This window comes from Electrophorus electricus, chromosome 1, assembly GCF_013358815.1.
Source record: "Electrophorus electricus isolate fEleEle1 chromosome 1, fEleEle1.pri, whole genome shotgun sequence".
Lineage (NCBI taxonomy): Eukaryota > Metazoa > Chordata > Actinopteri > Gymnotiformes > Gymnotidae > Electrophorus > Electrophorus electricus.
The window spans coordinates 15,462,586-15,488,231 of NC_049535.1; the positions used below are offsets into that span (position 1 = coordinate 15,462,586).

The 25,646-nt window shown below is 46.8% G+C and overlaps 1 protein-coding gene across 3 annotated transcripts in view; it reads left to right on the forward strand.

Moving 5' to 3' along the window:
* Window positions 1–25,646, forward strand: part of kalrnb (kalirin RhoGEF kinase b) — a 51,435-nt gene that overhangs the window by 11,900 nt on the left and 13,889 nt on the right. The window contains exons 6-33 of one of the 3 annotated variants that reach the window (XM_035524729.1): window positions 681–803; window positions 1,321–1,512; window positions 2,544–2,675; window positions 3,353–3,583; window positions 4,586–4,708; window positions 4,865–5,056; window positions 5,875–6,044; window positions 6,191–6,365; window positions 6,863–7,058; window positions 8,695–8,861; window positions 12,628–12,747; window positions 14,156–14,374; window positions 14,597–14,746; window positions 15,207–15,321; window positions 15,482–15,597; window positions 15,806–15,928; window positions 16,320–16,502; window positions 16,840–16,964; window positions 17,138–17,204; window positions 17,909–18,018; window positions 18,147–18,216; window positions 18,478–18,567; window positions 19,061–19,153; window positions 19,335–19,446; window positions 19,574–19,764; window positions 20,119–20,220; window positions 20,386–20,528; window positions 20,775–20,877. In XM_035524729.1, coding sequence (XP_035380622.1) covers window positions 681–803; window positions 1,321–1,512; window positions 2,544–2,675; window positions 3,353–3,583; window positions 4,586–4,708; window positions 4,865–5,056; window positions 5,875–6,044; window positions 6,191–6,365; window positions 6,863–7,058; window positions 8,695–8,861; window positions 12,628–12,747; window positions 14,156–14,374; window positions 14,597–14,746; window positions 15,207–15,321; window positions 15,482–15,597; window positions 15,806–15,928; window positions 16,320–16,502; window positions 16,840–16,964; window positions 17,138–17,204; window positions 17,909–18,018; window positions 18,147–18,216; window positions 18,478–18,567; window positions 19,061–19,153; window positions 19,335–19,446; window positions 19,574–19,764; window positions 20,119–20,220; window positions 20,386–20,528; window positions 20,775–20,877 — 3,933 coding nt within the window. Of the gene's footprint in view, window positions 1–680; window positions 804–1,320; window positions 1,513–2,543; window positions 2,676–3,352; window positions 3,584–4,585; window positions 4,709–4,864; window positions 5,057–5,874; window positions 6,045–6,190; window positions 6,366–6,862; window positions 7,059–8,694; window positions 8,862–12,627; window positions 12,748–14,155; window positions 14,375–14,596; window positions 14,747–15,206; window positions 15,322–15,481; window positions 15,598–15,805; window positions 15,929–16,319; window positions 16,503–16,839; window positions 16,965–17,137; window positions 17,205–17,908; window positions 18,019–18,146; window positions 18,217–18,477; window positions 18,568–19,060; window positions 19,154–19,334; window positions 19,447–19,573; window positions 19,765–20,118; window positions 20,221–20,385; window positions 20,529–20,774; window positions 20,878–22,934; window positions 23,169–25,050; window positions 25,265–25,646 lie in introns of those variants that run through there. The other 2 variants (XM_027020793.2, XM_035524733.1) reach the window with 2 other exon arrangements.

The following is a 25,646-nucleotide window of genomic DNA, read 5'->3' on the forward strand; positions in this document are numbered from 1 at the left end:
GCACCGTCCATCTGTGCTCCAATAGTGCCAGAATACCACCGACACCCGGGCTTGCTGAGAGAGAGAGAGAGAGAGAGAGAGAGAGAGAGAGAGAGAGAGAGAGAGAGAGAGAGAGAGAGAGAGAGAGAGAGAGAGAGAGAGAGAGAGAGAGAGAGAGAGAGAGAGAGAGAGAGAGAGAGAGAGAGAAACCAGGGTATGACAGGTGGTGCCAAAGAGAAAGAGGGATGAAAGACTAGAAGCAAGAGAAAGGAAAAAGAAACAAGACTGAGAAAAAGAGTGTAGAAACACTGAGACGAGGCTAGGAACTAGACAGACACAGGGCAACGGAGATTTAGAGTTAGAAAACGAGGGATAGACAGTCAAAGAGAGAGTGGGAGAGAGAGAGAGAGAGACAGCAGGAGAGAGTTTTAAGGTTTATATTCAGACTACAACAAACTAAAGTACTTTTTGCCTTGTATCTACTGTTGAGCAAATATTTCTGCACTCTAGTAAATATTTAGGCAGGGGCTCGTGTTCTGATTGGATGGGTATAGTAATCTATGGTCTGTGAGGGCCATTTATCACTACATGTACATGTCTGCTCATAACAGGAAACACTTGAGACTCAGCTAACTGTTTGTGCCGTTCGTGTCCTCAACTGTTTCTCTTCTTCTATCTTTTTCCCTCCCGCCCCCCGGTAGATGTTCGAATGGATAGGGCACAATAAAGAGCTCTTCCTACAGACTCACACAGAGATCGGAGTGAGCTACCAGCATGCTACGGACCTGCAGACGCAGCACGACCACTTCGCCATGAACTCTATGGTAGGCTCTGAAGGAGTGCCTTCACGCCTTCTTCATGTTTAGCGCACCTAATGACTTTGCAGTGAGTAAAATCTCTTCGTCGCTGTGCTTTGTTTTGTTTTTTTAAGTCTACATTAAAAAAGAAATCATTTTTAAACATATTTTGTCTTCATTGGATCATTTGTAAGAAGGTTGTGGATCATTATTTGCTTTTTTACACAGCTGAGCATCTGCAAATGTTAAGAGTTACTGCCATAGCTACACTGGTTTGAGGAGTTAAGGATAACTAGATTTGATTTGAGTTGATTTGAGCTAGCTTTGTCATACAATGATCATGTCTTATCTCTTCAGCACTGCAAACAAACCATATAACTACTATATACTTTCAAGGCTTGGTTGAGGTATTCATAAAAAAAACATTTTATTACAAGACCATTGGAAGGTCTAGTGAGGTTGGCATTCTTTTTATTGTTAACATTACTGGGCGTTTTGGAAAAATGCACAAGCACGCTCCCGTGTTTCCCGTCCTCCTGGGCAGAACGCCTACGTGAACATCACGCGGATCATGTCGGTGGCAGCACGGTTGAGCGAGACGGGTCACTACGCGGCTGAGCACATCCAGGAGGTGTCGGCTCGGCTGCACGAGGACTGGAAGAGCCTGGCCTCGGCGCTGGAGGAGCGCAGCGCTATCCTGGCCATGTCCTCTGCCTTCCACCACAAAGCTGAGCAGGTGACATGTGCTTTTGATTCTCGCCGTTTTACGCCGGCCTGATGAATCCAACCTTCTGCTCTCTCCCTGTGTATTGCTATCGCTGCCTCGTTGTTGTTTTTCCAGCAACATTTCTGCACATATCCCCCCCCCCCACGGTTTAAAGCTACGCTCATTAAGCCTCTGCTTGCTGTTTGTCTAATGGCCACTTGCGTTGCCTTCGGGACTGATCTACCTTACGGTTTATGATCGAAGTCCTTTATTCTGTAGACTTTAATGGCTTTAATAGCCGGCTTTGTCAAGGCGGCATGTAGTTTATTCACAAACACTAGTCCATCTTTCTGAGCTGGAGGGACAAGCTGTCTTCTTTCACGGCCCTCTGTTTACAGCTGTGTACGACATCAAAACAGAACTAACAGTTACAGGAAGTTTTCACCACCTTTCCAATTGTGTTTTTTTCCTGAAATGTTGACGTGTCTAATGTTGAAATGGCAATTACTTAATTTAGATATTTATCTCATCTAGGAGCCAAAATCAAATTAGACAGCTTGAAAAATTAGGCTTCTATGGTAAACCTACCTTCTTTTGACCATATTCGAGGAACTCAAGTGCTTTTGGTGTGGCTTGTAGTCTCTCTGTGCTAACCAGACTCATTTGGTCTCCTTGATTTATGTCCAAAGTTTGTTTGAGTCACTTTACTGCTGTCTGGTTATGTCTCCCTTTGGTTCTCTTTAATGAGAACAGTTATCAATTTCTACCCAGAATTATCCTACGTTTTCACACAGACCATGTAAATATTTTATGTAAATCTATTCTAAATTTGGCCCCACCCTGTGTCAAAATCTGTTCCTGCATAGTATTATCTTCCTACAGCTCCAGGTGCTGTTTCACAAATTCAGGCTCCACCTACATTATAACGGAAAATGTAAAAACTGACCCTAGATCAGTTCAGGCTCTATTTACACCAACATGTGCAAGCGCTAGGGAGCGTGCGTGCCACAGAATTACACCCCCCTTAGCTGTTTGCCTCAATTTCTTCTCCTATGTGTTAGTTCCTGTCAGGCGTCGAGGGCTGGGTGAAGACATGCAGCGAGGGTGGGTTGCCGACGGCGATGCAGGAGCTGGAGCTGGCCATTCACAGCCACCAGAACCTCTACGAGCAGGTGACCACAGCGTACACTGAGGTGAGAGGTTGTGCTGCCCTCTGGTGCACCCTGCAAAAAAAACTACACAAAAACAACACTAACACGCACATCTAGAAGGTTTCACTAATGGATTTAATTAGCGAGGCCAACAGCCATGCTTGGATCTTGGAGAAGGAGACACTGCCGCCCTCTTTAAACTCTGTCATGTGCTGAAGGGAGCCACCGTACCCGGGACCCAAACCCAGGGCTGACAGGAGATAAACATGATCTCTGACCACCGGAGCAGAGAGCCAGCTCCCTGGCATGGCAGCCAGACCATATAACCCCGCTAAGTGACGTTCTCCATCACAATGCCTTCACCTCTGGGGAGCGCCCCCGTGCGTGACACCCAAAGCTTTGTAGTTAGAAGAGAGAAGAGGAACGATGTGCTCTTCTTAAACACCCAGAACTGCCTGAGCAGCTGAGATTGTTTGTAGTGCTGCGCAAGAATTTCAGCGTGTAGGAGTTGATGCTCATGTGGTTCTGTGTGTTTAGGGAGAGCACTGTTGTTTTTACTAGTCCTGTATCTGAGTCTTGCGTCTGAGTCCAGTATCTGAGTTCTATATCTAAGTTCTATATCTGAGTTCTCTAACCAGGGTCCTGGGTCCGAGTCCTGGGTCCGAGTCCTGGGTCCGAGTCCTGGGTCCGAGTCCTGGGGCATTGCTGTCTGTCTGCAGGTCAGTCAGAAGGGGAAGACCCTGCTGGATGTGCTGCAGAGACCGCAGCCTGCGCCTGATACGGGCTCAGTGACGGCGGGCACAGACTACGCCCCGGCCGTGCGCGGGGTACTGGACGTGGTACACGAGGTGGTGCACCAGTACCGCCACATGGAGGGTCTGCTACAGCACCGCAAGCTCCGCCTACATCAGCGACTGCAGCTGTGTGTATTCCAGCAGGACGTACAGCAGGTGTGTTGATGCACGCTGTATGCACACACACATACATGCGCAGACAGAAACATGTATACACACACAGACGCGCACACATCCACGTGGACACGAGCATCCGGAACGAACCAAGCATGCATACACCTGCATACGCATATACATGCACACATTTAATACACATTTATACACCTCCCTACACACACGTATATGCCCACACACAACAGCTTTAACAGCATTTCTATACCATGTCTTGTCAACATTGCCTGTGTGCATATGTGTGTGTGTGTGTGTATTTACATACATGCATTTGAGCATTTGTGTGGCGTGTGCACGCGTGCCTGACCGTGACTCAGTGAGATTGCAGGAGAAAGTGAAAGAAAGGCCGTGTGAGTCACAGTCCTGGGCGGATCTGTTCCCTGTGCAGCCCCCGGAGAGGAGGGGGAGCGGGGGGCTCTTATGTTGGACTCCAGTCAACCCGGCGAGGACTGTGATTACGCTGCTAACGCCTTCCTTCCAGGGGCTCCTCGGCGTCTCCCTGAGCACTTCAGAGCCGCCTGACCCAACCTGAATCAGAACGGGCCGTTCACCGATGTCCACTGCATGTAAAAAACAAACAAACAAACAAACAAACAAACACACGGCTGCAGAAGCACAGAGTGCTGGCTTGGATACTGACATTAGTTAAGTGAGCAGTGCTGAGAAGCTGTGCAAAGGAGCGTTTCAAATGTGCGGTTCTAAGTGGCGTGAAAAGGGGACATTTCGGCCTTCTGTTCGTGTGTTAATTCAGATCGGATTTAGTTCTTTTGTATGAGATGTGAGTGTGTGTTCTGCGTTGTGGCTCATTCGCATTCAGAAACCTGAATGCGGTGAGATCTGAAAGTGGAAATTTAGATGTAGGATTAGGCTGCTGATTCTATGTTTCAATTGTTACCCACTTGTGCGTTCTTAACCACATGCTTGTGTGTGCGTGTGTGTGTGCTCACACGTGCATGCGTGTGTGCGCGTACATGTGTATGTGGCCAGGTGCTGGACTGGATTCAGAACCATGGAGAGGCATTTCTTAGTAAACACACTGGAGTGGGAAAGTCAGTGCATCGGGCAAGAGCTCTACAGAAACGACACGATGACTTCCAGGAGGTGGCGCAGGTGTGTGTGTGTGCGTGTGTGTGTGTGTGTGTGTATAATCAGAAGCAGCCAAGAGTTTATGGATGCTTGATGACTACTGGTCAAATGTAATGCAATTATGTAGCGCAATATCACCACCAAGCACTGTTTGCTCTCTCTCTTTCTCCGTCGCTGTAGAACACATACACTAATGCCGACAAGCTATTAGAGGCAGCAGAGCAGTTGGCTCAGACTGGGGAGTGTGACCCGGAAGAGATCTACGCTGCAGCTCATCACCTGGAGGTCAGAGTTCAAGAGTTTGTAAGGAGAGTGGAGCAAAGAAAACTACTGTTGGATCTTTCTGTGTCCTTCCATACACACACCAAAGAGGTAAGGAAACCCACACACATATACAACACACACGCACGCGTACTCATGCATGCACACACACATGTAACCCCCCCATTCAGTGCATTTATAAATTCAGAACAGCTCAAGAATTTTACTATACTGAAGAGTCCTTGTGTCTTTTCCAATTAATTTCTCTTGACTGAGACATTTTTCTTGCGATCTCTTAGGCAGTGATGTGTAATCTCAGGCAGTGATGTATAATATGAGCAGTGATTTGTAATCTCAGGCAGAGATGTGTAATCTGAGCAGTGATGTGTAATCTCAGGTAGTGATGTGTAATCTCAGGCAATGTTGTGTAATATGAGCAGTGATGTGTAATCTGAGCAGTGATGTGTAATCTCAGGCAGTGTTGTGTAATATGAGCAGTGATGCATGATCTCAAACAGTGATGGGTAATCTCAGGCAGTGTTGTGTAATCTGAGCAGTGATGTGTAATCTCAGGCAGTGTTGTGTAATATGAGCAGTGATGCATGATCTCAAACAGTGATGTGTAATCTCAGGGAGTGATGGGTAATCTCAGGCAGTGTTGTGTAATATGAGCAGTGATGTGTAATCTCAAGAAGTGATGTGTAATCTTAGGCAGTGATATGTAATCCCCTGCCAACATGTCCTCCCATGTCTCCTTTACATGTTTCACAATTGTAAATTTGTCTGATGATCACTGTGTGTGTGCACGCCTGTGTGTGTGTATGCACCGATGCGTGTGTGTGCATGTGTGAGCGTGCGTGTGTGCACGTGCATGGGTGCATATATATGTGTCTGTCTGTATCATTCCTCCTTCCGCTATGTGGGTGTAGCTGTGGTCATGGATGGAGGAGCTCCAGAAGGGCCTGGTGGAGGCCGTATGCTCGGAGTCGGTGGATGCCGTGCAGGAGCTCATCAGGCAGTTCCAGCAGCAGCAGAGCAGCACGCTGGACGCCACGCTCAACGTGGTCAAGGAGGGCGAGGAACTCATCCAGCACCTCCGGTGAGACGAGCTGCACGCGGCCCAACAGTTTCATGCTGTGACTAGTGTTTAAGTGCTAAAATAGTAGAAACACAAGGAGGACCTGTTAATCAGTGTGTGTGTGTTTGTGTGTGTGTGTGTGTGTGTGTGTGTGTGTGTGTGTACAGGGACTCTGCATTGGCCAGTAACAGGCTGCCCCATGCCAGCTCTGTGGCCCATATTGAGAGTGTTCTGCAGCAGCTGGATGAGACCCAGGCTCATATGGAAGAACTGTTCCACGAACGCAGGATTAAACTGGACATCTTCCTGCAGCTGCGCATCTTCGAGCAGTACGCCCTGGAGGTAGGCACACGCGTGCGTGCGTGTGTGTGTGTGTGTATGTGTGGTGGGCTGATGGTGAAAGATAGGTTTTGGGTTTGTGTGTGTGTGTGTGTGTGTGTGTGTGTGTGTGTGTGTGTGTGTGTGTGTGTGCGAATGTGTGAATGGTGGGCTGATGGTGAAAGATGGGTTTTGTGTGTGTGTTTTCTGTTTGGATGTTTGGACCTAAAGTGCTTATCCAGCATAGCCGTATTTGAACAGATGTGTTTGCTAGTATGAACTGGTATGTTTGTTTCAGTATGAACAATGTTTGTTTATTTTTTGAGTACATTGTGTATGCGTTGCTGATGGATGTGACTATAGAGGACCCTGGAGCATTTGTGTGTGTGTGTGTGTATGTGTGTGCGCACACATAGGTTTGCCCCTATTTGTATACATTTACAGAGGCTGGAAATATTTTCTCTGTACGTATGTATGTATGTTTGTGTGTGTGTGTGGCTGTCTTGTCTGCTGCACCGTAGGTAACAGGTGAGCTTGACGCTTGGAAGCAGGACTTGTTGAGGCAAGCGTCAGACTTCAACACTGAGGATCTAGCGCTGGCTGAGCAGAGGCTCCACCGGCACACTGAGCGCAAGCTGGCCATGAACAACATGACCTACGAGGTCATCCAGCAGGGTCAGGACCTGCACCAGTACATCATGGAGGTGCAGGCCTCAGGTGAGTCGGGCATGACTCTTTGTCATGCTAACGTAACACACCTGATTGGTTCAAGCAGTAAATGCAATCAGCCAATCAGAGCTGTGCTGATGCGCAGCAGGAAGTACCAAAGGTTCCAGGATACTGCGAGGTCGGTGGAATACGAGGTCAGTGGATCGGGAGTGAGGTTGCGTGGAAGTTTATCGGGATTCCCGTCTGCGCCCTCAGAGGAACCCTGGTTCAGCTTTGGCCTTTCAGTTCTGAGTGTGAGCAGTAACGTGCGAGATTCCAACGTCCTCTCCCAAAGTTGTGATCTTCTTGGAAGTGTTCCACATCTTTCAGAAACAATACGCGTCAACAATCGGCCAGAACGCGGTACAGACTGCTTCGCCCTGGGCTTTGAAGCAGCTCGGTGCAGTTGGACGAGACTCCCTCGTCATCTAGTTGCTAGGCGCTGTCCTTTTTGATGGCAGTCGGTGCGGCGGCACGTCTCAGGCTCCGCTGGGGCCTCTCGCACCTGAGTCAGTTGGTGGACGGGCCAGGAGGAGCCAGGGTCTGTAATTAAGTGTGTTGAAGAGGGGCGCTGGGAGGCGCTGGTTCAGGGCTCCCGTGGTCATGCAGGAGGAGCAGGTAGCCTCACCGTCCCGCTGGGAGCCATGGGCACGTTGGAAGAGACGGGAGAGAAGTGGGGGCGGAGTCGGAGAGGGACGGCAAGAGAGTGGGAGAGATGGAGAGAGAGATGCCGAGAGAGTGGGAGAGAGACAGAGAGAGTCCAAGGTGGTGGGCGAGAGGACAAAAAGAGAGAGAGAGAGAGAGAGAGAGAGAGAGAGAGAAATGGAAGTAGAACATTTTTTGAAAAAATTATTTCTCTATCACACACACTGTGAGTGCAGTGGTGAGGTTGCTAAGGAAACCACCCCCTCCCCTTACGTTCTCTATACCAAGGTTGCCATGACAACAAGTCTCTCAATTGTCACCACCGGGTTGCCATGGACATGCTCCATTGCTCACATTTGGGTAGCTGTGAGGATGCACTGGCTATTGCAGAGGCCACCCCATCACACAAATATCATGTTCCCATGAGAACCACATCCCATCACCTAGTGTGGGGTTGCCATGGAGACTGCATCCCATTGCCTATGGGCAGGTAACTATGGGGGATGAGTGGGTTGAATTGAGGGTTAGGGGAGATGGGTTAAAATGCCCTTTACAGCCTCAGTAGACACACACACACAAACACACGCATACACATAAACACACATTGCTCAAACATAATCAGCACATCAGTTCCCACGCATACTGCATATGACCCACATTTTACACACACAAATCACATGCAAAGCACACGTGTATGCATAAGCACGCATTTGTGTGTGTGCGTGCATGCGTGCATGTACTGCTCTGCTGGATAGCTGGGTAACTTTGTGGTGAGCAAACCTCACCTCAGCACGAGACCTCACCTGGGTGCCGTGTTCTCTTTCCATCCCCCTCACATCCCATAATGATCTCTCAGAGAGAAGCGAGTAGGCTGGCCAGCCAGGCGAGACGCTGAGCAGCGCTTCCTTCATCCTGCTGCTCTCGGCCCTGCGCCCCTTAAATCTAACCTCTAGATCTCTAATTGTGTGTGTGTGTGTGTGTGTGTGTGTGTGTGCTGTAGGTATGGATCTCAGTGGAGAGAAGGACCTGGATCTGGCTGCTCAGGTCCAGGAGCTGCTGGAATTTCTGCACGAGAAACAACATGAGCTGGAGCTGAGTGCCGAACACACACACAAGCGCCTGGAGCAATGTTTACAGCTGCGCCATCTACAGGCTGAGGTCAAACAGGTGTGTGTGTGTGTGTGTGTGTATGTGTTTGTTTGTTTGTTTGTTTCACCATTAATGGATCACACTGCAAAATCCACCTCATTTCACACCTGGTCTGTTTTGCTGATAGATTAGTTTCCATTTTAATGTTTTATAGCAAAGCTGGAAGTGTTTGAAACTCAGTGCTGTCTGAGGCGCTAACTGGTGCCATTAACTCTGAGTGTAAATGCCAGCTGACGGTTTTGTTCCTTGGCAGCTCATACACACACATACACATACACACACACACACACACACACACACACACACACACACACACATATACTGCAGGGCTGCAGTTTGCAGTCCTACATAGCACATAATCCAATCAGTTCACAAAGAACTAGCTAGGAATTAGTAGGAATTTGGGAATTACGAATTTAGAAAGTTAGTATTAGCCAGGAAGACTAAATAGAGGCTACACGGTCAACACCAATGAAAAGCTGTGGAATATTCACTTGTTTTATCAAGCTCAGATACAAACTGTCTTGTCTTGGCTGAGAGAATAACAAATCAGTTCATGTGTGTGTTTGTGTGTGCTTGGTTGTTTGGTCATGCATTTAATTAAAAATCCTGATATAATAATTTATTTACTTTTAATTTTACTGTGTATAACAGTGAAAAGGCTCATATGGGGGCAGGGTCCAACGTTACAAAAATTAGAGGCATGTAAACACAAAAAGCTACAAAAACTACAACAGAAACAAAAAATACAGTACACAATTACACAGCATGGAAATGTAAGGCAAGTTTATCTGTATAGCACTTTTCAGACAGAGCAGCAATTCAAAGTGCTTCACATAAAAAAGAAGAATAAAGCTTATCACATCCTGAGAGCCATCACCTCGGGAAGGTCACTGTCAAAATGTAAAAATAAAATGTTATAAATTAAAACTTTATTAAAATAAAGTTTAAATGAACTAAAATTAATTAAAAAAATAAAACTGAAAGATTATAGAGCTAAAGTATAATATGTATATGCAAATTATACATATAAAGATCACATTAAGAATAAATAAAGAATTAAAAAAATTAAAAATACACTCTAGTGCTTAAAAGTTCAAAGTGCTACAGGATGTGTTTAACCTGAGCCCAAAGCCTGGCCAAATAAGGATATCTTAGTTTAGTTATGGAGTGAAACAGATGAAGGTAGCTCACTGTACTGATTAAAATTAATTGCTAATAGCACTAAACCGGGATATTTGCATGATAGTTTAACATGACGATGGACAGGTTGAAGGCTCATGGGTGTATAAAGTTTGTACATTTGTTAATTTCTCTGTGAATCAGGTGTTTCAGCACCTGCATTCAGCCTCCCACACGCCGTCTTTTGAATGTGTGCATTTCTCCACGGTGCTTTCTGTGGGCATGAAACGGTTCCGGCTTTAACTGGTGCAGTCTTGCCCATAACGGGTTTTTGAGCTGACGCTGTCCAGCAGAGCGTCGACGGACCCAAATGGCTTGTATGCTGCGGTGCACAATTTTGCTCATGAAAAGTGCAGTTGTGCCGTCATGTAAGCCTCTTCTTAAAACCGACGTGTCTGGCCTTACGTTCTAGTTAGGCACATTTATCATAGAACACAGAGTCACGATCTGACAAAGCTATAGCCATAACGGAGGCTGCCATGATCATAACAGCGCCTGCCCCGTTCTGAGACGAACCCGAAAAAAGTCCAATATGGCACAGAGAGCCTTGGCATCATTGTCCTCGGGATTCTCAGTGTGCAAGTGGAAGTGGAGATGTGGAAGTTGAGAGGCTGTAGATGAGAGCGGAGCAGGAACCGGGCTGATTTTGATGGGGAAAGCCCACAGCGTGGTCAGATGCTGCGGCTCTGGAGCCGGAAAATCCACTGATACCAGGGAGTTCTCGAGTGTTTGTGCCAATGCGTCGCCACTAATGGGGGTGGATAAATTGCACAGTGAGAAAGTTAAGTTGTGTCAGAGTTTGGCACCTTTCTTGTTTGTGTGCAGTCCATCTCGCCTAAAAAATTCTCTTTCCCCCCAAAACAGGTTAAAGTTGTCAATAAAGTTCAGGCTCTTTGACCTACAGCCTTTCTGTAGCCAAGCGTATAGTCCAAGTAGCCATGAGAATATATTTGCTCACCACGCAGGCAAATATATTTATCACGAGGGCCACTGATAAATGTTTCAACTCTGAGCTTGCTAATTGTGGTGAAGGTTATTAAAGCCCCTTGTTAATAACTCAGACTCCTACTCTCTCATGTCATTCTTGCTGACATGCGCTGTTATCCGCCAGTACCGTGGGCAGCTTTTCATTTAACTCAGAAGACTGTGGTGTTCGACTGATATTTCTGACATTTCCTGCCGTTGACCATTGATGCCCTTTCCGTGTTCGTTTCGCTGCCCTGGCGAGGATCTCAAATCTGTCCTGCAGGTCAAGCGATCTGGTTAGCATTAGCATTAGCATCAGCGGGTGATTCTAGTGAGGGTGGAGGACGGCCGAGCTGGACGTAAGCACTTGGGTTTGGCTACGACCCCTTTGCTCATTTATGTTTTCTGTACGCGTCTGTACTCACGATCGCGGCTCCGTTCCGTTCCGCTCCGTTCCGCCGGTCTGTGCGTCTCCGCTGCTCGCTGCTCTACTAAACCCGCACTCTGGTACTCTACTACTCTTTACAGTACAGGAGCTCCAACTCTTAAACTCCAAAAACTAATTTCAGGCACTGTCATTTTCTGTAGAAGACTGTAACAATTTTGACAGCACATAGGTTCTGAAACACGAGGAGCCATCCTCTGATCTGTTTCTTTTGATATCCAACTTTTTGATATCTGTTCCTGTATCTGTAGCGCTAAAAAAAAATGAAATATGAAATCTTAAAAATATGAAAATGACATAAAAATGATCAGTTTAGGCTTCGTGGCTCTTCTGATTTGTCTGTATGTTGAAAAATAACTTCTGAAAAGAAAGACAAAAGCAGAGCAGAAAAAGCACAGCTAAGCAGAGAGGCATCTGAACAGAAAGGATAGAGAAAGCACACACATCACAATTACAGGAACAATCCCAGTACACAATTACAGGCACAATCCCAGTACACAATTACAGGCACAATCCCAGTACACAATTACAGGCACAATCCCAGTACACAATTACAGGGAACAATCCCAGTACACAATTACAGGAACAATCCCAGTACACAATTACAGGCACAATCCCAGTACACAATTACAGGCACAATCCCAGTACACAATTACAGGGCACAATCCCAGTACACAATTACAGGGCACAATCCCAGTAAACAATTACAGGGAACAATCCCAGTACACAATTACAGGAACAATCCCAGTACACAATTACAGGAACAATCCCAGTACACAATTACAGGCACAATCCCAGTACACAATTACAGGCACAATCCCAGTACACAATTACAGGGCACAATCCCAGTACACAATTACAGGGAACAATCCCAGTACACTATTACAGGGATCAATCTCAGTACACCATTACAGGGCACAATCCCAGTACACGATTACACAGTTGCGCACATGAAGCGCACAGCTCAGGGCACACAGGCCACACAGAATGTAGTGAGTGAACCCAGAGTTTGCACATAAAAAGCGTTGAATATTTCGAACATGGAAACTACTACTAGTGGGGGGTGGCATCTGGAGGCGAGTGGTGAAATTTAAGGTTAGGAGTAGATTTACACTTAGGCATAGCATTATTTACATACATGAATCAGTGGAAATACCTCACAGAGATAACGAGTGTCCCCCATGTGTCCAGGTGCTAGGCTGGATCCGTAACGGCGAGTCCATGCTCACAGCCAGCATGGTGAACGCGGGCTCTTTGTCCGAGGCGGAGCAACTACAGAGAGAGCATGAGCAGTTTCAGCTCGCAATCGAGGTAACGGTGCTTCCATACCCCACCCTCTTGACCACACCATAGCACTATGGACCTGCTCCGGCCCACATTAGTCTGATAACTCTCCTGCTTCGGGAAGAGAAACTCTTTCCTAGGGACCTGACTTGGTTCATAGACTGGAGGCTGGGAGCGCTGCCACCTGCTGATGTCTGCCATGCATTACAATAAGTTACAAATCAGGCTTGGTTGTAATGTATCTTTTCTGCGTGATATTATTACAAATTCAGGGAAACGTGTTTGTGTGATAAAGTGCCTCCCGCACCCCAAACAAGAGAAACTTTAAATTGTGGCATTTAAACCTTTTACTGCTCCATCAAACAATATATATATGTATATATAGAGAGTTCAGAAAAAGGCAGTTTAATTCAGTAAATTGCCCCATATAATTTTAATGGCTACCTATAGCTAAAGGCAGCCTGTTGAAATCAGTTAATGCTTCAAGGTGATTAAGAGAAGCACAGAGCATTAGCCAGGGCTGTCTGTTGGCTAGATGCGCTCAGAGCCAATCCAGGCTAAAACACCGCTGGATCACGGGTTCAATTTTAAAATTAAAATCAATGGACTCGTCTATACCTTATTTGCAATCTTGCGCCGTGTCCAAAACCTGATACCCTCCCATCCACTACCCTCCTTTAATCTAACTGTATCTTGCCAGAGATGCAGGAAGTAGAAAGCTCTGGTGTTAAACTTTGCCTGGGTTAAAGTTGTCATGCTTCCCAGATTGGCAGCCCATTCACAAAATGAGACCCTCGGTTTGTTGCAGTTTAGAAAGGGCGTGCGACGCTGTATTCCTAACTGGCTTCAGCTGACTGTCTTCAGTGCAGCGGCGCTCTCTCTGTAATTGAGTTGGCCTTGAAGAGGACATTTCACAGATTGTGACTTTAATTGCCTCTCTGAAGGACAGCGCAGCGTGGAGCAGCCAGACCCCACAGTGATCTTAGCCACCAGTGCGACAGACTCGCGGCCTTATTCGTGCCAACAGCTCGTGATGCAACAAAGATTGAGTCTTGGAGGATAGTGCATTAATGTAATGTCAAGCTATTTAAAAAAAACCCTGAAATTGGTCCAGTTCTTTCACACGAAACAACTGATACTGATCAAATCATTCCAGTTTGTGATTACTAACCATGCTGCAATGCTACACTTTTCAGATTGGGATTTTTACATCAAACCGTTTAAAAATGCTTGAAACTGACAAAATATGTTTATCGTGGTGACAGCCAACTTTGCTAATATACTGTGTTTTCCCTGGTAGGGATTTTATTAAACAATGTTGTTAAAATGCCTAAAATTGACCAAACTGGTCTTTGAATAGGCTGAATTGGAATTCCAACATTGCTCACTGTACTCTGCATTCCCCACTGCCCCTTTCCCCGTCCTCCCGCCTCAGTCCCTGCTCCACGCGGACTCGCTGCAGCGGACCCACCAGAGCGCGCTGCAGCTCCAGCAGCGGGCGGAGGCGATGCTTCAGGCGGGACACTACGACCCGGATGCGGTGCGTGCCTGCGCTGAGACCGTGGCGCTCCACTGGCAGACCCTCATGCTCAAGATGGAAGACAGGCTCAAGCTGGTCAACGCCTCTGTCGCCTTCTACAAGACCTCTGAGCAGGTGTGCTGGGACGTCTCGCGTTCTAGCGGAGTGGAGAGGGGGTGGCAGGTGGAAGAGAAAGCGGATTTTGCTGTGAATATTGTGCCCCGATATTGAAGAGCAAAGAAGGATTTACAGTGTACAGGGTGACTGCTGGCATGAACTGGGGTCTGGCTATTACAAGGTGTGTGTGTGTGTGTGTGTGTGTGTGTGTGCATGCGTGCATCTGTGTGACCCACTCAGGTGTGTAACGTGCTGGAGAGTTTGGAGCAGGAGTACCGGAGGGACGAGGACTGGTGTGGGGCGCATGACAAGCTCGGCTCTGCGTCGAACACGGACCATGTGGCTCCACTCATCAGCAAACACCTGGAGCAGAAAGAGGCCTTTCTCAAGGTTAAACACACACACACACACACACTCACCATACACACACTGCCATAGTCTAGATACACCTGCCTCTGTTTGATTAAGACTCTGAAAACATCTCTGATGTCTCTTAAAAGTGAGTGTTTCTGCAGCGCGGTAAAATGAGCGAATCTAAGCGTGCTGCTGTAAATTCCCTCTCCTCGAGTTTAAAGCGCAGCCGAACACACCTAATCCAGCCGATTATACACAAGTGTATGAGCACATAGGAAGGAATTAAATGTGTGTTGGATCAGAGTAGGTACCACTCTGTGAAAAGGATGCAAGAAGGTTTGATCTCCAGGCCTGGGAGATATCTGCAAACACAAACCCTTCAGAGGGAGAGCTTTTATGGAAGAAGATCAGTTTAAGAGTTCTAGCTCTGTGTTTAGAACGTAGTGTTAGATGACTAGCAAAGAGCATGTGTGTGTGTGTGTGTGTGTGTCTGCAGGCCTGCACCCTAGCCCGACGAAATGCAGAGGTCTTTCTGAAGTATATCCACCGCAACAATGTGAGCATGTCAGGGGTCACTAGCCACAACCGGGCACCTGAAACACAGGTCAAAGGTCAGTTGGACAAAGTTCTCCAGAAAAGTGTCAGTGTGAACATTATGTACATTAACATGTCTTTGCATGTTGATATGTTTACATGCATTTTGATGTGTGTGTGTGTGTGTGTGTGTGTGTGTGTGTGTGTGTGTGTGTGGGTGTGTGTGTGTCGTGAAAGCCATTCTTAGTGAGCTCCTTCAGAGAGAGAATCGGGTCTTACATTTCTGGACCCACAAGAAAAAGCGTTTGGACCAGTGCCAGCAATATGTGCTGTTTGAGCGCCATGCCAGGCAGGTGAGCGAAGGTCTGTGACAGCTTTGATGCATGTTAAAGAGTTCGACCTCACTAAAAACTAGATGAAGGAAAGCCTAGTTTTGCATACGTTTAAGACACTGAAGGTGGAAATCTTTTTTACATTATGGTAATACATGACAATAAAGGTTAGGCAGAAGATGTGCATATAATGATATTGCTCTTTTCTCTCTCTCTCTCTCTTTCTCAGGCGCTAGACTGGCTGCAGGAGACTGGGGAGCAGTATTTGTCCACACACACATCTCCAGGCGAAACCACCGAGAGAACACAGGAGCTGCTCAGAGAGTATGGGGACTTTCGTGTGTCTGCAAAGGTATGGCAACAGTTACTTCATCAACGAGAGCCCTGGCACCAATGTTACTGGTGGACGTTGCTAGGAAACCTCATCCCACAGGACCAGTGGATCACAACGCATCCAATTACTAAATTTATGTGATTTCCAGCCTACTGATTGGTGCAGTTCATATGAGTGTATCTGTTCAGGGAGTGCACATCGCAGATAAGAGGGACAGTAAAGTAACCACGACAACCTGGACACTTCAGAGACTTGCTGCATTATTATCATGTTACCGACGTGTTAAAAGCAAAAAAAAAAAAAAATTTAAAAATGGTGTGTTGCTGAGTTAATGTGAAAGCTTAGGCCCATTTCTGAGGGATGTCGGTATCTGGTTCCTTGTCTAATGTCTCACCACACTCTGACATAGCAAACACAGGAGAAAGTGAAGCTGCTGATCCAACTCGCTGGTAGCCTGGTGGAGAAGGATCACGGCCATGTTAGCGAGCTCAAGAGGTGGGTGTCCACGGTGGACCGCCGCTACCGCGACTTCTCCCTCCGCATGGGCCAGTACCGCTCCAGTCTGGACCGGGCTCTGGGGTTGTGCTCCGAGGTGAGGGACCCACCTTCTCGATAGGGCTGTTCGGATAAAGGAGGGCTTTTGTTAACGTTACGCAAAGAAACGCCAAGAAGTTCTGGGGTGGTTTCTGGTAGAGCGCATTACCAACATCACCTTTCTTATGTCCGTAAAGCTATCAGGACTCCGTTTTCTCTTTCTGTGGCGTTCTTTGTACACTTATTGTTTTTAGGATGTTTCCGTTTCTTTCGTTTTGTTTCTGTTTTTATTTAGTATGTTTATTAGTGAGTTGAGTTACATAAAGGAGTCGGACAGTGGGGCTTCAGGTGAGTGGAGATTTCCACAGACAGTTTGAATATGTCATATCTGACAGGACAACAAAGATCTGGAGCTTGACATCATCCCTGCCAGCCTGACGCACACAGATCCAGAGGTCAACCTCAGTGACCCCGACCACGAGGTCAACGAGGAGAAGAAAAAATCTGCCCGAAAGAAAGAGTGAGTGTGAGAGACGAAAAGGAAAATAAAGGCCAGGATGGAACAGACTGGTCAAGTACTCGATATCCCACAATCCCTAGCGGCTCGGTCTCCTGCCTTTTTCTCCCTTAGATCAATATTTCAGGGTGTGGGATCCTTTGTGCACATGGGTGAAGCTCTTCCTCCCCTCACAGATACATCATGGCCGAGCTACTGCAGACGGAGCGAGCATACGTGAGGGACCTTCAGGAGTGCTTGGAGGTGGGTCTCAGCCACAGTACCTCTCTTACACACCTCCCCAGGTGTCCAGCGCCAGAAACGGGGAGTATGAAATCTTCATTCAGAGGAAGAGGATGCTGTAGTTAAGTGAGAGGTCTAACAGTGAGGAAGACAGATATTAATTTATGGCATTTACATTTACTTTTTGACAGACACACTTATCCAGAGTGACTCACAAATTCGAGCATGTCACAGATGCAGGTGACGGTAGTGTTATGAGCCTTGACAAAGAACCCTCATTGGTATTCGCATAGACTGCCTGACCAGATGGGGTTTGACCTCCAGTCACATGCATGGGAGGCAGCGACCTCGTCCGCTGCGCCACACCAACCACTGTGTCAGGTTATAGCAGAAGGCCTTTTAAGTGCCGTGACTGGATCCTGGTAGTGTGTGGATTTGGAAACATGCCGTCTGATTACTATTGCAGTGTCTGGTCCATATGTGTGAGTTGTTCCATCCTGTTCTGTTGTCGTTATTGACCATGTGGCCAAGCATGACACAAGCACTGAGTCAGTCGCGACTATCGAGCAACACGTGCCCGCTATGTCTGTTTAAACACGGACCAGTGGAACTTCTGGCTCCGACTGGAGCGTAGTTTACACGGATGCTGGAAGGTTTTGGGGTTTTTTTTAAAGCTTGTTGTCTTTCTTCCCTCTCTCTCTCTCTCTCTCTCTCTCTCCCCACAGACCTTCTTGTGGGAGATGACCAGCGGGATGGACGAGATTCCGCAGGGAATTGCCAACAAAGAGCACGTCATCTTTGGGAATATTCAGGAGATCTACGATTTCCATAACAAGTACGCCCCTGTCCACTCACAAAGGACCCGGATCTAATGATGGGGCCTGATTTAGGAGTTCTGTCACTCTGGTGCTATTTCAGTCTATAAGCTGTTACATGTTCATTTATGTGGCTGTATTTTGCCAGTATTTTCCTGAAAGAGCTGGAGAACTATGAGCAGCTCATTGAGGACGTGGGCCACTGTTTTGTCACATGGGTAAGAGGCTGTAATCTAAATATTGTGATCATTCCCACTTATAATACCCTATCTGTCCCATTATAATACTCTTTTCTGGAAAAATACAATAACAATTGCACTCTCTGCTCAGTACCCGTTAGTCAGCTCACAGTTCTGCTTAACCTTGACCTCAATCATTTTATGACAAAGCACACTCGGATTACAAAATCAGTTATAATTAAAGTAGGTAGGGAATATTGAAACCAATGACTATCACAATGCTATCACCTCGTTTCATAGGCTGATAAGTTCCACATGTATGTCACCTACTGCAAAAACAAACCGGACTCCAGCCAGCTCATCCAGGGACAAGCGGGCAGATTCTTCGACGTGAGTGCCGTGTTTCCTTTTTCTGTCCATACTTTGAGCAAGACTCGCTGCACTATGCCCCCGCACACCGCTAGGTGGCAGCAGTGAGCTTCTTGTCAGCCACAAGCTGACTGCACACTACGCTTGGATCAGCTACCCCAGCTGGTTCACTGTTGCAGTGGCCTTTGCCAGAATAATGTTGAGTGTATTTTTGATATTCCCTTGATTGAAGCTTACATTAAGATGTTGGGCTAAAGTGTCTAACCGAGTTTTCTTTAAATCATCAAACAGAAATGTCAAAACAACATTTAAAACCATTGTTTTTCCCCCTATCTTTGTATTTATCTTTAATTAGAATTAAAAATAATTCTGCAAAATGTCTTCGTTTCTTTACCTGTTTTCCCTCCTAGAGTATTGGGTGAAACTGATGTGTGGTATCTGGTCATATGAATAATAAGACTGTTGAAATGCTAATGGCCTTCTGGCTGGTGTCTGGAATGTGTGTATTCCACAGGAGATCCAGAGGAGGCACGGGCTCGCCAACTCGATCTCCTCCTACCTCATCAAGCCTGTGCAGCGCATCACCAAATACCAGCTGCTGCTCAAGGTAGAGATGGGGGGAGGGGGGTGTGAGGGTTGCCCGGGGCAGGAAGGCTCTAGGAGGGCAGTTGGGAGCTGAAGGAGGGGCAGTCTGAGTGGACAGGCGGGGAGACAGGCGTTCCGCAGATTTCCCAAAAGGCCCGCGTGATGGCTTGAATCGACGTCCCGACTCGCATGTGTGTCGGCAGGAGTTGCTGACGTGCTGTGAGGAGGGGAAAGGGGAGATTAAGGAGGGCCTGGAGGTGATGCTGAGCGTTCCCAAGCGCGCCAACGACGCCATGCATGTGAGCATGCTGGAGGGTGAGTGCTGATCTCAGCACACGTCAAGTCTGCTCTCTAACGAGTCTCTAAATGTGGAACTTCTCCTAACGCTTCACCCGTCTGAGCTTCCGGGGGCCTTGTTCGCTTCTTTCGGGGGGGGTTCTAGGTTTTGATGAGAACCTGGCGGTTCAGGGCGAGCTGATCCTGCAGGACACGTTCCAGGTGTGGGACCCCAAATCGCTGATCCGCAAAGGTCGCGACCGTCACCTCTTCCTCTTCGAGATCTCCCTCGTCTTCAGCAAAGAGATGAAGGACTCCTCAGGGCGCACAAAATACGTCTATAAAAGCAAACTGCTGGTACGGCATGGCAGGGGAGCAGTTTTCCGACATAGATGCAAGTGCTGCTGTCTCTATTTCACGTTTGTCCGCTAATGATCTCATCAGTAAATGAGGGTGCTTCAAACCAAATGAAATCAAATTACGTCCGACTGAATTGGTGAGAGAAGTGCTTATTGTTGCAATCCCAGAGGGACTCAGCCAAGGCTACAGTGTGTTGGTGATGTTAGAGCAGGTTGTGTGATATGCTGGGCATCTTTACTAATGAACAGTGTTAAGTGATGTGGCACGTGACTGAACTCTGTGCCTGTTCTGGTGTGGGCCAACACCTCCGTACTTTAATGCCACCTCTGTAAGCAGTGCTGTATTTCACAGACTTCAGAGCTGGGTGTGACAGAACACATAGAGGGTGACCCGTGCAAATTTGCCCTTTGGGCCGGACGCACCCCGACCTCGGACAGCAAAACCATCCTGAAGGTAAAGTCTTCACACGTCTCGATGCACAGCCTGTGAACGTGCGCTCTCCCACGTGTACAGCCACCCCCACCCACCCCAACCCCGTGTCCTCCGGTGCACTCCCTCTCTCGCACTCTCTGACGTGCACTGTCTGACGTGCGCTCCCCTCGTGCACGCCCCCTGCAGGCATCCAGCATGGAGGTGAAGCAGGAGTGGATCCGGAACATCCGGGAGGTGATCCAGGAGAGGACGGTGCACCTGAAAGGGGCGCTGAAGGAGCCCATCCACGTGCCTAAAACCCCAGCCAGGCAGCGCAGCATCAGTAAGAGGTGCTCCACGCCGCCCTTATAACCTGCTCTTCATTCCATCCTCAGCCTCACGCCCTCTTTCTTCCTTATACTTTCTGTTTTTCTATTTCCTTTCTTTCCTTGGAAAATAAAATGATGTCACACCCACTGTGTGGAAATCTCCTTTGGCTCGGATAGGTTGTAACTTGTGTCAGTACTTCGATATTTGGATTCTTGTACTCAGCAGCAATGGACATTTGGATTCTCGTTTTCTATGTCACTGTCCAGGGAAACCACCGAAGACGCCGACAGTCAGGGTGATGCCAGCAGCCAGCCGGACACGATCTCCATCGCTTCCCGGACCTCACAAAACACAGTGGACAGTGACAAGGTACTACAGCCTTCAGGGACTCCACTACCCATCGGCTGTCAGCGCTGCGGTCCATTACCCATACATCCCTTTTGTCATATGTGAATGTGCACTCAACCTCAGCGTTGAGACCGTGTCTGTTAGGCTTGAAGGTGTGTGTGTGTGTGTGTGTGTGTGTGCAGCAGGATGTCTACTCCCTGTGGAAAATGTGACTATGTCTTCTGTCTTGGCAGCACATTTGTGAGTGAGTGTGTGTGTGAGTGAGTGTGTGTGTGTGTGTGTGTGTGTGTAACATGTTCAACAGTGTAGGCATTGTTAGGGTGTGCCTATACTCCAGACCTTCAAATAAACAGTTTTGTCCAGTCTAGACTTCTTAAAGTTTTATAATTTACTCCTGTTTTCAGAAGTTGAGCATTTTAAAACTGAGCCGTTTCTTTTCAAAAGTTGGCCCACTATCCTTCTTAAAATAGAGCACATTTAATTTGTTCTTACACAAAATGTCAGTGTCAGCATATTTCTTTCGAGTTTAGTCTCAAGCATCGTATATTTTGTGGTTTGTGTAATTGTGATATTGACATGCTCCATTGTGAGGGTTGGTGTCTGTCCCCCAGTATTTGTGGACTGTATGAATCACCATATGACCCTCTTGGCCACACCTCTGAATTTCATCGCGCTTGTTTATTGTTGTCTGGTTTTGTTTTGGTGAGTGCTGCCCCATGTCACATGACCTCAGAGGCTCCACCCCATCTTCTCACAGAATGCTACAGAGAGCGACACGCAGCAGCCTCTGACCTGAGGTCAGTGTTGTGATGCTGCTCTTTAGTGACTGTAAAATTACTGCTTTAAAAAACACAGACTGCAGGGCAGAGTCTCTCTGTGAGCTTCCACCGTTTAATTACTGGCACTCAGTATATTATTTCAGTAATTTTCTCTTTATCTTTTCCTCTCCCTCTCTCGGTCTCTCACTATTTGCTCTCTACTGTCATGCTCACTGTCTGTTTTTCTAACACAGAGCATTTACTTGAATTCAGATGTCATGGTGGGTTGTGGTTTTGGCAGCTATCTGTTATGTAAGTGGGTGACTGTGTAGACACCAGGCTGTAGCACTAGGAATAAAACCAACCACAACCAAACAACATTTTCTGGTGTGCCCACAGACAGTTGTGCCTCATGTGTGTGTGAATGTGTGTGGGTGTGTGTGTGTGTCCACACTGTGGTTGCTGTAATAGCAGTACAAAACACTGCTTGAATTCCCACAACCTCATGAATTTTTATATTTTTGCTCTGTAATGTATTGTAATTAAATATACTTATATACTTAAATATACGTATATAATATAAATATACTACATTTCTCGACCTGCCCCAAAGGCTCATATTAGTAATTTCATAACCCATGACACTAGTTTACTGAGGACATGTCTGTTTAATCCACTGATAAAAAGGTATGCGTCACACCTGTGTACACCTGTGTACACCTGTGTACTGTGTACTGTACTGATACTGCGGGCCCAGTTTCCTTCTGTCACAGAGGTCATACAGTTAGCAGAAATTAACTGTGGTAGCCCATCTGTAATAACTGAAACGTACCAGCAACCTTACTGTGCTGTTTCATATATTTATTTGTTTGTTACATTTTGTTTGTTTACTTTATCCACATTATGTCCAGTTTATGTACTCTCTGTTTCTTAAAAAAAACCTCTTTGGACTGTGAAAGATATTACTCGACACCACTATGTATGCTACTTTATTATTTATTATTCGCAAAAGAAGAACCTTCATTTTTGATCAGTGTGTGTGATTGTGTGTGTGTAAGTGTGTTACACACCCACATATGTTGTATGACTTCAGAGTCTCTGCATGTGATTAAGCAACATCTCCTCACTCAACATAGTCTCTCTCGCTGTCTCTCTCTCTCTCTCTCTCTCTCTCTCTCACTTTCTTTCTCTGTCTGTCCCTCTTCTCTCTCTCTCTCTCTCTCTCTCTCTCTCTCTCTCTCTCTCTCTCTCTCTCTCTCCATCTCCCTGTGAACTGGGCAGGGCTGGAGTACACCACAGACCTCAGTCAGTCTGTGTTTAGTTGCGGAAATTTAAACCAGGATGCCCATGGCCTGGTAGCATGTAACCACCCACTACTATCTTCCCCGGGACACAGAGCATACATTTGAGTAAAGGGATTGGCCAGACGCTCTCGCTAAAAGGCAGCCAATCAGAAGGGGGATATTTTACCAGTCTTAGGCTAGTTGTATGGGAGATATTGACAGTGTCATGCCCAAGTGGATGAACTTCCGACAGTCCAAGGGAGCCAGACGTGTGAGTAAAAATGCCTTTTTAAGGCCTTTTCTTAAGACGTCTGGTGTTATCTGTGGTGATCTTTACGGTATTTGTTTGGGTGACTAGCAGTGTTTAATCAAATATTAAGCATATATTGAGTGTTCTGTTATTCATGTAGTTCTTTCCATCAGATCTGTCAGCCGTGCACTGGTTGTGTTATGATGCAGTTGGGGATTTTAGCTTGTCCGTTTCTGTTTTGTTTTTAGGTCTGTTAATTGTACTTTTCAAATTATACACTTGAGGAATGAACTGTGATGAAGCAATTAAGAAAACCTGTGTGAGGTGAATTGTGTAGAGAAAATGAGGAAACATTAGTGTGTGTTCTGTGTATCTGCGTTCTGTGAGTTTTTAGGGAGGAGTTCCTACATCCATCTCTCTTCCCTCATTGTTAGTGTGTTTGTGTGTTTGTGTATTTTTCAGTCACTGTGAGCTTATACCATCAACTCGTTTCCTTTTTTCTCACTACCTCAAACACAGGCGTGTGCATGCAAGCCCACGCACGCACACACACACACACACACACACACACACACACACACACGCGCACACACACACACACACACACACACACACACACACACACACACACACGCACACACACGCGCACACACACACACACACACACACACACACACACACACACACACACACACACAAAAACTTGGCCATAATAATTGGCTTTGCCAATCACATTGTGCATTTCTATTTAAGACTGTTCCAGATCCTGTCTGAGTCTGTCTCACTAAGGGCAGAATTATTTCCTGTTCTTTAACATATTGCTTGACCCACCAATGTTAAGAGTACAGTGATTATTATGCACTTTACCCCTCAGTGTTATTTTTCACATTTAAGTACATACTTATACTGCATAGCAGTGTGCAAAAGAGCATCTGGGTGTGTGTGTGTGTGTGGTTGCGTGTGTGCATGTGTGTGTGCGCACGCTTGGAATCACACTAAGCATGATCTCACTCTTGGAGTGAGCGTCCTTTCTCGAGCTCAGGAGGGAGTGGTAGTCTCAGCACTGAATGTTTGGTCAGTCACATTTATCCACGAGTCCCAAACCTTTCCATCTGATGACCTAATCACTACACAAACAACACACTACACACCCCACTCACTACACACCTCAATCACTACACAAAGAACACACTACACACCCCAGTCACTATACACCCCAGTGACTACACACCTCAATCACTACACACCCCACTCACTACACAAACAACACACTACACACCCCACTCACTACACAAAGAACACACTACACACCCCACTCACTACACAACCAACACACTACACACCCCACTCACTACACAAACAATACACTACACACCTCAGTACAGTGTGTGTAGATGGTGTAGGTTGTGTAGGTGGAGTAGGTGGCGCAGGTGGTTTAGGTGGTATAGATGGAGTAGGGCACATTGTTAACATTCTAGATGAAGCCTATTCGAGTTTGGTTAGCACGGAGGCCCTGTGCTGTTACAGACCTGTTCCATGTGGGAGACTGGGCTCCATATGCCAGGAATTCCTGGCTAGCTGCGGAGAGTCAGCTCAGGATGCTCCCCCGAGGAGGGTGTTCCTGCTCTTCCTCCTCTTACTCTTCCTCCTGCTCCTTTACTCTCTCTCCAGTGCAGCCCTTGCTAATATTTTGGGGAACTCCGCTGTTATAAATCACAAACTCTCGCTCCTCCTCCTCCAGAGAAAGAGGCACACACACGCACACCTACCCACCCACACACCCCAGAAAAAGAAGACACACCCATGAACTGTATCTGCTCCCTGCATACATTGAAATTCTGCGCTGAACATGTACAGGGAGCCTCCTGTTGTTGGAAGACTGAAACACCAGTTTACCCTGCAGGGTTTAACCGCTTCAGCCAGCCAGGCAGTGCGACGCCTCCCCATGGCCCCAGCAGCTCGGGGTTAATACGTAACCAGATTGGAAACAGCTCCTGCTCTGTGGATGGGCTCCCTTGCGGGCGGAGGCACCAGACCCATTACCATTTTTTCCAGTCCTAGAAGACGTGGGCCAACCTCTCTGGGTGTGGGTCGTAAAAGTGGCATCACACTTCATTGTAAGCACATCTTAAATGCTGCAGTGCTCCCACACACACACACACACACACACACACACACACACATATATATATATATATATATATATATATATATATATATATATATATATATATATATATATATATATATATATATATATATATATATATATATTCATGCATGAACAGCAGCAGTTAGACCCGATATATAGTGGAAAGCCGATGTGCAGTTAGGTCAGTTCACAGCGCTGTGGGTGGACCCACTAGATGGCGCTGGCGGACATGGGTCAAGGGTCACGGCTATAGGGAAGGGCGGAGAAAGGAGGAAGGGACAGAAGTGTGTTTAGAGGGGAATCTTAGTTCTGTCACAGAACACTAATTTAATGGGCATGGGCATGTG